The sequence below is a fragment of the Trachypithecus francoisi genome, unplaced genomic scaffold, assembly GCF_009764315.1.
Source record: "Trachypithecus francoisi isolate TF-2019V2 unplaced genomic scaffold, Tfra_2.0 Lachesis_group11, whole genome shotgun sequence".
NCBI lineage: Eukaryota > Metazoa > Chordata > Mammalia > Primates > Cercopithecidae > Trachypithecus > Trachypithecus francoisi.
The window spans coordinates 68,144,582-68,161,437 of record NW_022681456.1 but is presented as its reverse complement, the minus strand read 5'-3'; the positions used below and the strand labels follow the sequence as shown (position 1 = coordinate 68,161,437).

The 16,856-nt window shown below is 40.9% G+C and overlaps 1 protein-coding gene across 4 annotated transcripts in view; it reads left to right on the top strand.

Moving 5' to 3' along the window:
* HMGA2 (high mobility group AT-hook 2) overlaps positions 1-16,856 on the top strand; it is a 139,438-nt gene that overhangs the window by 52,881 nt on the left and 69,701 nt on the right. Inside the window, exon 4 of one of the 4 annotated variants that reach the window (XM_033221377.1) lies at positions 4,510-4,920. The exons of the other annotated variants lie outside the window; for them this stretch is intronic. Within the exon in view, the coding sequence (XP_033077268.1) occupies positions 4,510-4,539 (30 nt within the window). The 3' untranslated portion in view covers positions 4,540-4,920. Of the gene's footprint in view, positions 1-4,509; positions 4,921-16,856 lie in introns of those variants that run through there. 4 annotated transcript variants of the gene reach the window in all.

Here is a 16,856-nt window from a genome sequence, read left to right as displayed (position 1 = left end):
GCTGCAGCGGCAGGGAATGCCATTAGGAGTGCTGGCGGAAGCTTTATTTGCCCTGTGGAAGTAGTTTCCTGGCTTGGAGCTGTTCCTTTTTGCTAGAATGGTACTGTGGAGAGAGGCCTTAGGAGGGGTCAAGGAGAGAGGTTTTCCTTTGAGAGCTGGGATACATAATGGCTGAGAGGAGATTCCAGTGGGAGGTAAAATGACCCCGGCCACTGGGAGAATGTAAAACACACGGTGACTTGATGTGAGCTGGTTTCTCCAAAGTTCATCCTGCTGTACAGCATGCATTTTGGGCATGGTGCCATGCTGACCTTTCTCCTTTAATGTGTAGTGCCCCATGCTTCACTTAGTATTTTGGCAGCCTGCACACAGAGGCTGGCATTTGAGCCCAGTGCTTTGAAGAGAGCAAAAAGGTTTCCAAATGGGAACTCTTCAAGTCACTGGTTATACATAAGGTATTATCTCCCATGTCAATGGAGCAATGGATGACCTGCCTGGTGTTTTTTTTTTTTTTTTTTTTTAAGACCTCTTCCCTTTTGTCTTTGCTTCCAAAAAAATTAATACATTAAACTATTTTTCATCCAAGAGAAGTAAACAGGTCAGATCCTATGTTCCATATCATGGGATTGTAAATGCTCATATTTCCTTTTGTGAAAATATGTTTTGTTTAAGAGCAGCCAACTGTGAACATACTGCATTCACTAATATTCTCTGTCATCATGCTACTGTTGATTGGAAGGAGAAGAACCTACTTGCACCCCAGCCAAGGGTGAGGTGTCCTGGGGAGTGTTCGCACTTTTGTGTTATACTGTTAACAAGTTCATGTGTAATGTAATAAATCACTTTACCTGGAAGCGCCATTCACACATCCCCACTATGAACCCCATTTTGAACCTGAGCCATAGAAAACTGTTTCTAAGCTTCTTAAAATGGTTCTCTGCAACAATGTTTCTTATAGAATGAGGATGTATAAACTTGTTATAATGTACTTGACTTTCCAAGTGGTCCCTGTAAACAAGGGATGCTTGAAGAACTGCCAAGCTAGGTAGCCAGAGATTGGGATTGAAGAGCTGACATTGTTCTGACACGGACTGTAAATGGAAATGACCTAATACATGTGTAATAGTAAAGCTCATAAATGTGTAACAGTATAGCAATTGCAGGATTAAAATAAGAAGCAAATTTTGGAAAGTGCACACTTTTTATTTTGGGTCATCTACCTTGCTATGAAGTGATATTTCGAATAACATTTAAATATCTAAATACATGTATTGCCATTAATATTGACACCAAACTTTTAACACATATCTGTTTTTAAAAATCTACAAGCCCAGTTTCCTCAGTTTCTTTATAACTCTGATGAGCCTGCCACTTCTGCCTTTGCTTTTTTTCCCAACTTGGAATCTACTCTGGTTTCCAGAATTAGGTTTATTGACAGTGTTTCACTGCTCTCTGCTGGAGAAGCCCAAAGCCAAGCCAGGCATCTAAGGCTCTAATGACTTGCAAGGAATGCAGGTGAGATGGTTTAGCTGATAAACTCCTGGCCTTGGAAATTAAACTCAACACAAGACTTATTCATACTAGTCGAAGATCACAGTTTGCAAGTTGTGCTGTACAGACTAGAAATGGGTTTCTCAGAGAGTAGTATAGGTAAGATAGAAAGTATAATACTGCCTAAGCTCCAATTTCTTACTTTGAATGTCCTTTGTAAAGATATCCTATATAATGTTGCACAGAAACTGTGCAGTTTCTCAAGTCAATTTTCATCCTTCCATTTTTGACACATAGATACAAACTTAATTGTGGTATGTACATCTGAGACAGTAATCAACCATTCCCCCTGAAAGAAAAAAAAAAAAGAATTTTATTTTTATTTTTGAGACAGTGTCTAGCTCTGTCGCCCAGGCGGAAGTGCAGTGGCATGATCACGGCTCACTGAAGCCTTGACTTCCCAGTCTCTGATGATCCTCCCTTCTCAGCCTCCCAAGTAGCTGGGACTACAGGCATGTGCCACCATACCCAGCTAATTTTTTGTATTTTTCTCTTTTTTTTTTTGGTAGTGATGGGGCTTCACCATGTTGCCCAGGCTGGTCTCGAATTCCTGGGCTCAAGCAATTCACCCACCTTGGCCCCCCAAAGTGCTGGGATTACAGGTGTGAGACACCATGCCTGGCAATAAAGCGCTTTTAACCAAAATATATCAAATTCAAAACAAACTATATGTAAAGTTTTTTTTCTTCTAAACTTCATATTTAGTATGTCCATGGTTGGAAAAAAGAGAACAAGAGTATTTACCAAGTAAGCAAAAGTGAGTTATGACATTTTTTTCATGAAACTTTCCTAGGTAGGAATAAACATTACTTTACACCTTGATTTGCATGAACACAAAACTCTACCATAATCTAGATGCCATACTTCTGACATTTAAAACAAAAGAACAAAAACAAAAGTAGTAAACACTTTAGGTGACTGTTGTTTTAAATGTCTATATTAAGCATATATGTACACATATATTTATGCATGTGTGGATGTGTGTTTATACATATATTCTATGTATATCTCCTTGGGTGGGAACAGGGAGCAAAGATCTAAGCATATCTCCACAGGGCTTTATGTTCTTTTCAGTCTGGTATCTTTTAACTTAAAAACAACTCGATGAATAGAAATCATAAAAGCCATCCTTACAACAGCATTAAAGTGCTATTCTATTCTGTAGCATTCCAAGTGAATTATTGCTGTGCTGTCAAAGAAAACAAAAACATTTGGGAAGGACTGTTTATTTTACAGTGGTTGACCAAAAGTATGCAAGTGGTTATAAAAAAATGTAGACAGCTAACGATGGGAGGTGCCACTTGCACATTCTGAAATCCATTCACAAACCTTTGACACTAACTGTTGATCACTGGAGATAATATTAGAAGCAAAGCATTTTCCACAGGGAAAATCCTAGCACTATGAAAGCATTTCAGGTCAAAGTAAGTAAATAAAACCTCTATCCCTCATCCTGTATCACTGGCATCTCCTCACTCACAGAACCTAATGGCATGATTGTTTCTTCCCAAGAAGAGCAAGAAAACTTTGCAAAAATATTTCTGTCAGAGGTTATGGCAATGAGGGATTTTTGTGCCATGAAGCATGTGTTGTCCTTTGTATTTAAAGATTAAAATTAAAACTGCCGTTGACAATGTTAATAGATTCTTTCATTAAACAAATATTTCATTTTGAGCTATATGGGAAATTAGAGACATCAAACGCAGTCCCTGTATATTAAAGATAATAAAATGTATACTTAGGGAAGATAAATGACTTAAGGTTACACAGCAGGTGGCATGGAAGGATGAATTAGAAGTACTAGTTCAGTGTTTGTATTTGTATGTTTTGCCTCAGAATCAGACAATATACAGTTAAGACCTCATCGATATCTCCTGGTAAATGCTTATTTAATGTTTAAGAATTTTCATTGGTGGAGAGATTCTTATTCCAGGAGTCTAGGTCTTGGGGTTTAGGTTTCTTTTACTTAAAAAAACAAAAAGATTCCTCTGATAAGTGAGGACCCATTTAACTTTCTGGTAGATCATTCAGTAACTTTCGAGAAATGAGAATAATCATAACTGACTCTGTTTATCCTTAGCATGGGGTGAAAGATATGGAAAGTTCCTTGATACGACTGGCATGATTCTATCCCATAAAACCACTCATAAATATCAGTTGAAATAATGCCTGTAGGGAAAAATTTCAAATGTCCTTTCTGTCAATGCAGAAATGCCATTGCAGCTTGTTTTCTGGGTGGTATGTAAGTTGTAGACAGGCACCACATTGTAGACATATTATGGTGGTGCGGTGAATTGACAGGCAGTTTACCACCATTTCCATGTATTAGATTATGTGTACCTCTGGCTGTCCTGAGCCTTTGCCCCCAGAGTGGAGATAGTGAAAGAGAAGGAGAGAGGGACAAGAACTCCTCGCATCTGTGCCCCTACCTCAGCAGCTCCTCCTCCTTGTCTCTGAGGGTCTCCAGAGTTCGAGAGTTTGGTGTCATGTTGGCCCAAGAGACTGTTGTCCTTTTGACAGCTCGGCTGTTTGTGTCTCCAGAATGAAACAGAATCAAAATTTTTTCAGATGTAGCATCTGCCTTCCCAACATCCTTGGGTTAATCACGTGCTTGCTGGCCAGGATATGTAAATAAGACTTGGCTAAAAACCCCTTAAAGGATTATGAAGCAATCTTGCTTAATAGTAGCAGAACAAAACAAAACAAAAAACCACTCCAACAAATCCTCCTGTGTGCTACCAAGTAATGGAAAGATCCAGTTTTGACTGGAACTGTCCTGGCCTGAGTATTGTCCTAGACCCAGAGGGAGCAAAAGAGGGAGGGAGGAAGGGAGAAGGGGGGGTAGAAAGAGAGAGAGAGAGAGAGAGAGAGAGAGAAAGAGAGAGAGAAAGATGAGAGGAGGAGAGAAATTGCTGAAGGAGAGCTTCACTCACTGACTCCGCACACATTCCCTCCCAGTGGTTGCTAATGAAGAGCCCGTGCTGGTGAAGGAAGCCTGCTGATCCCGGAACTGGCCTTGCGCGCATGTGGTGGGATGACAGACACATTCCCTTCCTTGAACTGCACTCTTTTCCTTTGCACTCAGAGGTGGCCCGAGAGAGCCCCGGGTAGGTCCCGGAGTATGTTCCATGCTGCATAAGACATGGAGAGATTCCAATTGCGGGGGTTCCTCCGTAGCCTTTGCAGCTGAACGTCTCCATCTCCTGTCCCTGGGCGGTCAGTCGCTGGCATGGCTCTGTGGAGTTTTACCTCCCAGTTGTCTATCACCAAAGCTGTCCACCCTGTCTGGAGGGGAATGAGCGTGGAAACCCCTGGCGGCTGTACTGACAAAAGCAACCTTAGTCAATGACAGAGCTGGGCAGGCGGCGAGGTCCTGCGGGCTGGCCCTTCTGCTGCTCGTAGGAGGATCATGTGCTGCTATTTCGGAGGCTCCTGCCAGTTGGCCCCTGCCCACCTTTTCTGTTCATACTGAAGCAGCCAGGAACTGAGAGAAAGAGGAAGCCTCGGCTGTGCTCCGGGCTGCGCTGCCAGGGCTGCGTCTGTAGTAGGTCCAGCAGCAAAAACAAAACAGGGCAGAGTCCAGGGAGGCCCCAGTCAGAGCAGCTGAGTGTGGAAACAAAGCAGCCCGCCCGCCCTGGGAAGCTGCCGCAGGCTGTGGAAGGCAACTTCTGGAGAGGCTGTATCCTCTTCAAGCCGGGAAACTGAGGCCCAGAGAACACGTGACATATCTGAGCAGTGACCAAGCCAGGAGTAGAAATGTCTCCTGAGGGCCTGTCCCCACTGCTGTTTGGTTTTAATTGCTCAGCTTTTAACAATGTAACCCTGGACAAATGACTTACTCTCCCCAGCCTCCATCTCATCTGTAAAATGGGGATGAGAAAATACCGCTAAGGGTTGTTGTGACAATTACATGAGAAAGTATAAACAAAGCATGTGGCACAGTGCCCGGCCACTTAATGGGCCCTCAGTAAGTGTTGTCTAATTATGTGAACCAGAACTTGAGATGGAAGTGAAGCAGAAAAGATAGGGAGTTGTTCATAAATGCCTGATCTGCTAGGGAAATATTTTTTAAAGCAAGGCTACTTTTCACAAGGAGGGGTAGGCACACTTGAATTAAGATCAGATTGATTATATGTTTTTGTTCAGCTTTGATGTTGAAATGTCTAATCAAATGGCACACTGTGCCCCACTTCCAGGAAGAGCTCAACTCCAACTAGGAGGAAGCAGGTAATGTGAGCCCTGGCATCTTCGCCGTTTAGATTTCCCGAATCTTTGTTTATCTTCTTTGTCTGAACCTTCCCAAAAGAGTTTAAAATATTCAACTTCTGATGGAAAACACTTCCTAAGAGACTGAAGGCTTGCCCTAGGAGGTGAAAGAAGAGGAGAGGTGATGGATCACACCACATTTGTGGAAAACGTTAATGCTATATGATCTTGCCTCCTTAGACCCAGATAGATGCAAAGGATAAGGAACTCAGTTTATAAACTAACAACAGATAATCCGGAAGTGCTTTGCAGCCTGTTCTGACACTAACTGGTTGTGATTCACTTGTTAAAGATAAGGATAACAACAGCAATACCATTTCTTGAGCCCTTACTGGGTGTCTGGTATTGTGCAAAGTACTCTCTCTATATTACCTCAGTTTCCACAAGAACTTTATGAAATATTTCTTCCTTTTGTGATGAGGAAAGTGAGACTTAGAGAGAAGTTAAATAACTTGTTCAAGATCACTCAGTTAATAAATGCTCCTATGCACTTAATCACTGTGCTATGTCCTGCTTACCCCTTAATGTTAACCTTAATCCTAACTTGAATTTAGGTTAATGTCTATGCACTGCTGTTTTTTTCACCTGCAAATCAAGGGCTGTACTTACAGTTTTGCCAAGGCCACTTCTTTGAAAATTGTAAATATTTCCAGAAAGAGGCACAGTTTACAACAAACTTATTGCTTTCCAAATAAATTCTTCCCTATTAAAATCAATGTACCAGTTGTAATTTTCATACCTATGTATTGTTTAAGACAGAGAGTTCAGGACAGAATTGAAAACTGGGAAAAATAACCTCGTGGTTTTGCTTGTTTGTTAGAGACGTAGTCTCCCTCTGTCACCCAGGCTGGAGTTCGGTGGCCCAATCTCAGCTCACCGCAACCTCCAACCTCCCAGGTTCAAGCAATTCTCTCGCCTCAGCCTCCCAGGTAACTAGGATTACAAGCGTGCACTGCCACGCCGAGCTAATTTTTGTGTTTTTAGTAGAGATGAGGTTTTGCCATGTTGGCCAGGTTGATCTCGAACTCCTGACCTCAAGTGATCCAGCCACCTTGGCCTCCCGAAGTGCTGGGATTACAGGTGTGAGCCACATATTTTTGATATACAGATTGAATATCCCTAATTTGAAAACCTGAAATCTGAAATGTTCCAACATCCAAAACTTTTTGAGCAGTTACATGATATTTGAATGAATTGCTCATAGGAACATTTTGGATTTCAGATTTCCAGATTAGAGATGTTGAACAGGTAAGTGTAAGACAAATATTCCAAAATCCGAAGAAAATCAGAAATGCAAAGCAGTTCTGGTCTCAAGCATTTCAGGCACTCAGCCTGTATTTGCACGCTCATGGCTGTTGGGAAAAGTTAACACATTCACCAAATTGTGCTTGGCCAATTGATAATGACTAATCAATATTAATGCACAAGTATATCTACTTTTGCTGTCAAAGGCAAAATTTAAACTTTACTTGCACTAGTCTTTATCTCTAAGGAAACTTGTACATTTATGCGTGTAATTTGGTATCCTCAAGGTAAAAACTCCAAATAGTCAGCATTATTTACTGAGTGAAATTTCTCTATGAAGACTTTTCATATCCTGATGGAATTATGCTTCGAAATTCTCAATATTTATTAGTATCATTGAAATTTTGTGAATTAGACTCATCTAGATTAATATGTACTAGAATCGTTACCTGTATGAACTTGAACAAGTTTCTTAATCTATCTGGGCCTTAGTTGCCTCAGCTGCAAATTGGGAATGAAAATGGTATCATCATATTATAATGGCTGTTGAGACTGTTAAATGAGTTAATTATGTAAAGTGCTTCAAATTGCGGCTGGCACATAGTAAGTGCTCTATGTGTTAATTAATTGTACTAATCACTTGTGACTTCCAATTGATTCTATTTTAATTGATATATTCTATAATATAATTTGCTTCCTTCGTCTCCCTTTCATGTATACAAATTAAATTTGCATAGAAAGTCTTCTAAGAAATTTTCATTCTTCTACTTCACCCTCTCTTTAGCTCTGTAGTAAGTAATTTCTAACTGTTTATTTATTCCTTAGAACTTTATCTAGAGAAGCTTTTGATATTAAGCTGTGACATATAATGGATGAAATTACAGTTATTGAATTTATTTTCTCTGAATTACTGATTATTTTAGGTAGAATTTATCTTCCTTTTTTTTTTCTGGTGCCCAAGTCTTAGAGAAACATGTTTTCAGCCCTGATCATGATAAATAGTGGGTTTTTTAAATGACATCACGAGATACATATTTCTCAGATACAAAGGATTGTTGTTATGTTCTTTTGGCCAGAAGACACTCGTCTTCCTGGGAAATGTAGCCACAAAATGCTGGGTTTGAGTTTTATTAATATCCTTGTAGATGAAAAACAAAATGTTTCCCCTCTAAGTTTTTGTTCTTTTCCATTTGGCAAACCCGGTGATTTGCCACATGAGCCAATGTGTGTCTCATTTGCTTATTTTCTTGCGCACTAGCAGCCCTGGTGATAGCATCTGGAATGTGTGCAGTTCCTGGGAACAAATAGCATGTTGGAAAATGGTTGACTTGGTGGCAGCAGGATTGCTCATGCACCTGACAGCACATGCCACGTATCTCAAGCCATTTGCCTTTTGTAAAAGTGATTTTAAGATAGGCTGCCTCTCCCCAAATTTTTGTCCAAATAATAATAATAACAACAATGATAAGAAAAGATTTTTATGACCAGTGAATTTAATTTGAGAGTCAGATTTTCAAAGTTATTTTGATATTTGAGCTGATGATATCAACTATGCCATGAAATTTTGTTTTGTTTTGAGGCAAATTACTCGGTTAAATGGGGAGGAACCCTCAGTTCTGGGAATTGCCCACTCCTTTCTTGGAAGACACATGAATAATCCGCCCTCTTGTTTAGCATATAATCAAGAAATAACTGTAAGTATCGTTAGTCCAGCAGCCCAAGCTGCTGCTCTGCCTATGGAGTAGCCCTTCTTTTATTCCTTTACTTTCCTAATAAACTTGCTTTCACTTACAAAAAAATTACTAGGTTAAACTGAATCAAGAAAAGGATCAGACTTTGAAAACTTGGTTTACATATATATTATATATGTTGCTTTATTTTCACCATTCTTAAAAACTGTTCATTGACTAAATGATACACAGATTTAAGAGTTTAGGAGACTGAATGGAATTTAGACCGGACTGTTCTTAAACTGCTTTCAAGCTCACATTTCACTTAAGAGTAGGGACTCCCTGTCACCCTTAGTCCCTGTTTCCTCCTTTTCTTTTGATTCATCATTCTTGCAGGGAATTACTGAGAAGGACATGAGCTAAAAGACAACACAGAGGTATTCGAGGAAGGAGGTGTGAATCCAACCAGGCCAGACCATTGAGTTCCAAGAGAAATTTCCAGACAAAGCTTCTCAACCCACCAGCCAAGACCCAACCCACAGCAGTCACTTTCACTCTGTCTTATCTTGAACATACTCTTGCTTTTTGAAGGCACAGTCTGTAGAATTCCACATTTTCTGTCTTATTCATTGCCTTCCTCAGTTTCCCTTAATAAGTAAGCAAGACTTGAACTACAGGTTATGAAATTCTTGGGATTAATGACTGAGCTAATTTAGAAAGAAATGCCTGTTCTTCATGGCCCAAAAATGTAGAAAGCCAATTACCTAACTCTACTTGGCAATTTAAATGATGCCTTTTCTATAAAGAGTTCATTACACAAACGCTGACCTCCCCTCCTCATAAAATGGATGATATTTTAGTGAGGCCTTTCAAAGACGAAAGAGTCTGATGACTTGGCCTAAGGCTAGTTCAATGAAGGCAATGAAAACTTACCTTGGCTATTCTTTTTTGAGTTGGCATTCCAATGAGTCACCATATGGAAGAGGATTAAGAAAAATATTTTATACTTAGCCAGGCACAATGCTTCATGCCTGTAATCCCAGCACTTTAGGAGGCCGAGGTGGGTGGATCACCTGAGGTTAGGAGTTCAAAACCAGCCTGGCAACATGGCAAAACCCCATCTCTACCAAAAATACAAAAATTAGCCTGGTGTGGTAGCATGTACCTGTAATCCCAGTACTTTGGGAGGCTGAGGCCAATGGATCACTTGAGGTCATGAGTTCGAGACCAGCCTGGCCAACATAGTGAAACTCCATCTCTACTAAAACTATACAAAAATTAGCCGGGCATGGTGGCGTGAGTCTGTAGTCTCAGCAACTCGGGAGGCTGAGGCAGGAAAATCACTTGAACCCAGGAGGCAGAGGTTGCAGCGAGCCGAGATCGCGCCATTGCACTCCATCTCAAAAAAAAAAAAAAAAATTGCAGTTAGGATTTGTAAAATCCTAAAAATCTTAAAGAACAATAGTTAAATCTTACCTTCTATAATTAAAATAATTAAATATTAAGGATTCTTTGGAGTTGTGTCATTAGGAGCTTTACAGTAAGATACCTTACTAACCGATATTAGCCTGCCACAGGTAAATTAGAAAAAAAAAAAAAAAAGCAATGACAACAACAACATTTGAGTTTGTTAATCTAATTACCCCTTCCTTGCCATCACTCCAAGGCATTAATGTGTCTTTAGATGACCCCATTACGTTTTCTATTAGAATTTCCTCTCTGTCATACACACACACACACACACACACACACATCCTAGCCATTGGTGTTTCTGAGATTATGAATCCTCTTTCCATGGTGGTTTGGGAACATAGGATATAGTTTATGAGTTGGGGAGACACAAATATGTTCTGAAAAAGAAACCTTCAAACCTACTGGGCATGGTGGCTCACGCCTGTAATCCCAGCACTTTCGGAGGCCAAGGCAGGTGGATCACTTGAGGTCAGGAGTTTGAGACCAGACTGGCCAACATGGTGAAACCCTGCCTCTACTAAAAATACAAAAGTTAGCCGGACGCGGTGGTGTGCGCCTGTAATCCCAGCTACTCAGGAGGCTGAGGCACGAGAATTGCTTGAAACCAGGAGGTGGAGGTGGCAACTAGCCAAGATGTCGCCACTGCACTCCAGCCTGGGCGGCAGAGTGAGACTCAGTCTCAAAAAAAAAAAAAAAGAAAAGAAGAAAAGAAAAGAAACTTTCAAATAAAACTATCTTTGACTAATAGACTCATTCATCCAATAGGAATAGAGTGCCCATGGTGTGCTAACTCTTATGACAATGATGACATAGGGACACAGGGACTACCCTCCCATTAGAGATGCACCATGCTCAGCCCATCTAACTTCGAGCCTGCACTTACCACCAATAATCAGCTGCCTTCTGTGCCCACACTAGGAGGAAGGATATATGCTTAATACCTTGTTTTATTATACTGTTGAATTTCATCATCACCCTACTCTTATCCACAAAAATATCCAAAGTATTAAATGTTTCTTAAAAGAAATATTAGTTGTGCCCATTTTAATCTCCTAAACTTTATGACTTTGTCCAATGTTCAACTAGACATTTAAGATTGCTTTCATTTGGCTCTTGGTAAGACTCATGTTTGGAATTAATACAGGATCACTATTTGTTCTCCTCAAGTCCCAGAAAAGAAAAAGAGGTTTTTTCCTACAAATCAAACTTCAGCATACCACGAGCTGCCAGTGTTATTTGCCATTTGTTCCTTATCTTTTCCAACAAAGTGACCTTAGCACTGAACCAGGAATGCTTAGATGTAGATGTGCACAGAGGACCCTTTTAGTTAATATATAGTAAATACATACCTAATTGGTAAATATGCCTATATATATATATATATACCCACAGATTTTTAATAAGTGAATATTCTAGAGAGTTGCCATTCCGAGAATGCTCACTGAAAACACAGTACACAAGGCCAACAAGGAATAAGATAGAATTTCCAGCTTGGCAGAATGGTGAGTGAATTGGGCTTTGACTTTAAAGAGGTAGGTAGGTGAGGAGTTGTTGACAAACCTTAGTTTGAAAGTGGTTTACGTCATGGGAAAGTACTTATCAGGGCTGTTGTGAGGATTGTCTTATTTCTTTCTCACAGTAACTCAGTGAGGTAGACACTGTTATCATCCTTATTTCACTGATGAACAAACCAAGGCACAATGAGGTAAAGTCATCTGCTGCAGGACTCAACCGCTGATGAGTGAAAGAGCCAGGCAGGGCAGACTGGCTTCAGAATTGTACTGTTTCGCTTCCTATTTCTCCCTACATCCTAGCCCCACTCACATGGAAATCAGTCTGAAAAGTTCTTCTGTCTTATTCTGTAAAGACAATCCAGGCCGGGCGCGGCGGCTCACGCCTGTAATCCCAGCACTTTGGGAGACTGAGACGGGCGGATCACGAGGTCAGGAGATCGAGATCATCCTGGTTAACATGGTGAAACTCCGTCTCTACTAAAAATACAAAAAAAAAAAAAAAAAATTAGCCGGGCGTGGCGACGGGCGCCTGTAGTCCCAGCTACACCGGAGGCTGAGGCAGGAGAATGACGTGAACCCGGGAGGCGGAGCTTGCAGTGAGCCGCGATCGCACCACTGCACTCCAGCCTGGGTGACAGAGTGAGACTCTGTCTCAAAAAAAAAAAGACAATCCAGGCCGTCTTCCTCCTAATTCTTACCCACTTGTATTTCTTCTATAATTGCTACAAAAATGGTCCTACATAACAACATTGTCAACTCACAGAGTACCAAAATAGCAAAGAACCTTACAAATTCCTCTGGGCTAATTTTATCAGCAAAACACTAAGCAAAATGAGAGTTGCCCAAGTCCTGAAAATCATTATGCCACAAAGTTAGTGGTTACCAAGTTCAGCCCACTATTTAAGTATAGCCATTTAAATAGGCCACTATTTAAAACATTGCATTATCCCCATATACTCAACTCAACAGGACAGAGACCATGTTTTATGTCTCTTTGCATGTCCAGCCCTTACCACAGCACCTGCGACATATTCCTCAACAATTTATGCCTGCTGGATGAATGATGGACTGAATAAATTAACAGGTCTTAGCTTTTAGTTTTTTAAAAATGAAAAATTGTGCTTAATCTTTCATTAATATATTCTTGTGATTTGATCAATGTAAAGAAGAGCAAGATCATCATCTAATATTATCTTGAATACTATTTAATATATTTCTATAATGTTGTCTAAGGTATATATCTTTTGTTTTGTTGTTTTGGAAGCTGTATTACACAGTTGACTCAAGCAAGCTGTATATGCCATGAAAATCAGCATTGTTCTCCCTCACAACCCCCCCACACACATACCCAGCTTTCAGATAGACCTGAACTCCATGAAGTGGAAGTCCTTCTTGGGTTAAGCTGAGAGTGAGAGGACTATTTTACTGCTTCTTCAGTATATTCTTTTTGTTTGTTTGTTTGTTTTTGAGATGGAGTCTCACTCTATCACCCAAGCTGAAGTGCAGTGGCACAATCTCGGCTCACCACAACCTCCGTCTCCTGGTTCAAGCGATTCTCCTACCTTAGCCTGCTGAGTAGCTGGGATCCCAGGCACACATCACCATACCCGGTTGTTTTTGTATTTTTTGTAGAGACAGGGTTTCAACGTGTCACCTTGTCGGCCAGGCTAATCTCGGTCTCCTGACCTCAAGTGATCTGCCTGCCTCGGCCTCCCAAAGTGCTGGGATTATAGACGTGAGCAATAGCTCCCAGCCCAGTTCTTCAATATATTCTTATATGTGAATTGAGCCTTCCATTTCTTCCTTTACCTCCTCTTCCATCAATTGGAACCAGTTGACTTTTTAATGTAAAGTCTAGAAACTCAGCCGCTCTAACCCTGTTTTGATTCCAAACCCTTGTACCTACCAGGCCATTTAGGAAGGCTGGGATAAATAAGCATTGTAACTCCAGGGAGCTTTCTGGTTTCATGATCCATTTCTGCTTCTTAGGGGCCAGAGAGTGCTGGCTTACAGGAGACTCAGCCAGAAAACTGGCAAGTCGATTAATCTGTAGTTAACCACAGCAATAAATGAACACAAAGGAAATGCAGATGTAAGTAGGGGATAAACTTTGAGTGGTTCCATCAGTAGTGATTCATGATGTTGAACTACAATAATATTTTCCTCCACACACTCTCCCAGTTCCCATTGTGACCCTGGAGCAGCATTTGGGGAAGACAGTTAGGCTTGGGGGTGGGTTCTGTGGTCATGGCTGTGTAAGATTGGTCCTACGGCTGTTAATCTGGCTGACAAATGTTTCATCAACATGTATTGTTGAAAGTGACATGATGCACAGTGCTAGTTAAAAGAGTCGCTTAAATATTAAAATGCCCAAGATGGGAGAAGAGCAGTTTTCCCGGCTTCTCCAAGTTTGATCTGCAGAATCAGAAGTGGCAGAATAGAGAGAGAAGAGACAGGACACTAGCTTGGGTTCCAGCCCCAACTCTGCTGCCCTGTGCTGTGTGGCTGCAGCAAGTGACTTATTTAATAACTGTGGGTCTCAGTTTCCTCACTCATAGTACTAGTGATCGTTTCTCAGGAGTATTAAATAAGATCATGAGTTTAAAGAGCCTAGTCCCGTGCCCAGCATAACGGAGGCTACCCTCCAAAGGTCAATCCCTCTTTCTGTGTGTTTCATCCTTTCTTGGCAGCCTGTTTGCTGCATCTCTTAGCTGACTTTTGTCCCTTCCTGCTCACTTAGTCAATTCAGAGATTACAGTTTGTACAATAATGCGCTGCCTTGTCTCCTCGCTGGTGAATCTGGACCGGAATGCTCTGCCTCTGCGCCGACGCTCACTCTGATGGTCTTGGCTGGAGGACAGAGGCTGCTGGCAAAAACCTAGAGGGAACATACCATGGTAGCAGCATGAAAGAATTTGGCAAGGAGGTGCTCGTCACATGATTGTGATTCATACTGTACTCTCAAAATGTGGCAGGAGGGCTAGGAGAGGCTTTTAATGCCAGCACACAGAGCAGAGACACTCATTTTCAAACATCACATTCTTTTTATAGTACAGGCATGCCTCACAGGGAAAATATTGAACTTGGCCTGCCAGCACCACGAGAGTCGTCCCAACTGTGATTTTATTGCTTGAGTCACTCCCTGAATCAGATACTGGCTGCATAGAGGAAGTCTTCTATTAGGGATGCTTTGAAATTGTGTTTTTAATTAATTAACACCAACTCTGGGCAGATTTTTCATTTACTCCTAGCAGACTCTTTTTTTTTTTTCTTTTCTTTTCTTGCCTGAAACTTGTTAGACATTTTTGTAAGGTCTCAGTTGGATCGCTTTTAAGTATCTTGGTGAAAGAGTCATCTGTGTTGGGTGAAAGCAAAGGGACCCTTCAAAGTAGAGTTTGTCATCTCCGAGCAAATCTGATCCATGGGAACGGGGTCGTCAGGAAGAGTCCCTAAAAATCTGGCATAACACTTTTTGATGCCTTCAGCCGTCCTCAATCCATTCATCCTGTTGTTAAAACTTAAAACTAGAGCTGGCCAGCTGTTGAGAAAAGTCCTCAGTTTTATTTCAACCAAATGGTGCTGCCTCCTGGGGCTGGAAGGGGGCTGACTTCAAGCACAATTAGAAATGTGTAGCTCTTTCAAGCGGCGGAAACTTACAAAATGGCCTTGATTCACAGAGCCCCTCTGGCTCAAAGACTCTCTGCTTCCCGTGTGTCATAAATCTGTATCTGCATCAAAAAGTGTAAAGATGGCAGTGTATGGAAGTCCCTCTTCCTCTGTGAGTGTGTCTATGACAGATTTATACTGATGGCTACACTGCACCCCGGTCACAGGCTCCTATTATAGTCATGCCCCACTGACTCAGCCCCCATTTCCTGTGGAAGGGGAGACAAGGTCCTGCATGAAGGAGGGTGAAATTACAGCTCAACTCTCTAATTGCTGTTAGTACAGGAGGACCTTTAAGGGTTGCAGCAAGACCCATTTTGTTCATAGCAACATCTACTGTCTCCTCATTCCTGTGTGGTCACAGCTAAAACCTAAGGCATTTAGTTTAATGACAAGATCTGCCATGACAGGGTACTCCAGAATTCAACAAGACCAAATGGATACATGCGAAAAGAACAAACCACCTCATTTGTTTAGTTTTTGTTTCTTCAAAGTGGTTTTCTTTTTCTTCCTGAGGGTCCAAGTTTCAAATGTGAAAAATTTTTAAGGTAGCATTGAATCTACCTCTCTATTATATTTGCAAATGGATGCAGAACAGGACTGGTTTTTGAAACCATCTCCTTGTTGGAGATTTTCCATCCTTCGAGAACATTGTAGGGTTTCAGAGGTAGCGGCTGATGAGAACCCTCTTGTGTTCGACTGCCACCTTCAAGGTTTAGAGCTGTCCTGCATTTCAGGGGGTGAATTGCTACTGGTAAAGAGGTGAAAAATGAGCTTTATTCCAAGAGTTAAACAACTAAGTTGCAAAGTGTAATTCGTCTAATTTTGGTTGTTAAGGATGGAAACTGAAGGATGTTAGGATAGTTTGAATCCTCTAAGAGGAAAAACAGGCAAAACTGATGTTTCACTTTCCCACTGTATTTAGAGTAGAGCCTTCACATGGGTAGTTGTTCCTTCTCCTGTTTGGTGTGGCTCAGAGCACTTGAAAATGTCACTGGCTGAAGAAGAGTGTTTGTGATGATATTTTTTAATTAAATTTTTTTTTTTTTGTAGACTGTAGTACTATAAAGAAATGATACATAGAGGGGAGTAAAAACTTGTCTAGCTAACAATTGGTATTATGCTTTTGAGTGCACAGTTCTGATTAAATTATATACATTTCTTCCGTTGGCCAACTTATCGTGAGCCTGGTTGTGTGCCTCTGGTGTTTGTATGATATCCACCGCATTTTTTTTCTAACATGTTAAGGATTCTGTTTTAAATAGAAAATCAGATTGCAATTTGAAAAACTTAGTTTTAAAACTCTACCATCTGCTAGATTTGTGAAAGAGGATCTAGTAAATGAAAATTGTGTGTGTATGTGTGTGGTTTATTTTATAGGCACTGCATATTTCTTTGATGATCTATTTTCCAAGCTCATTCTTATCTTTCAGAAGATGTTTCAAGGATTTATGCATCTGGCAGGATTTCA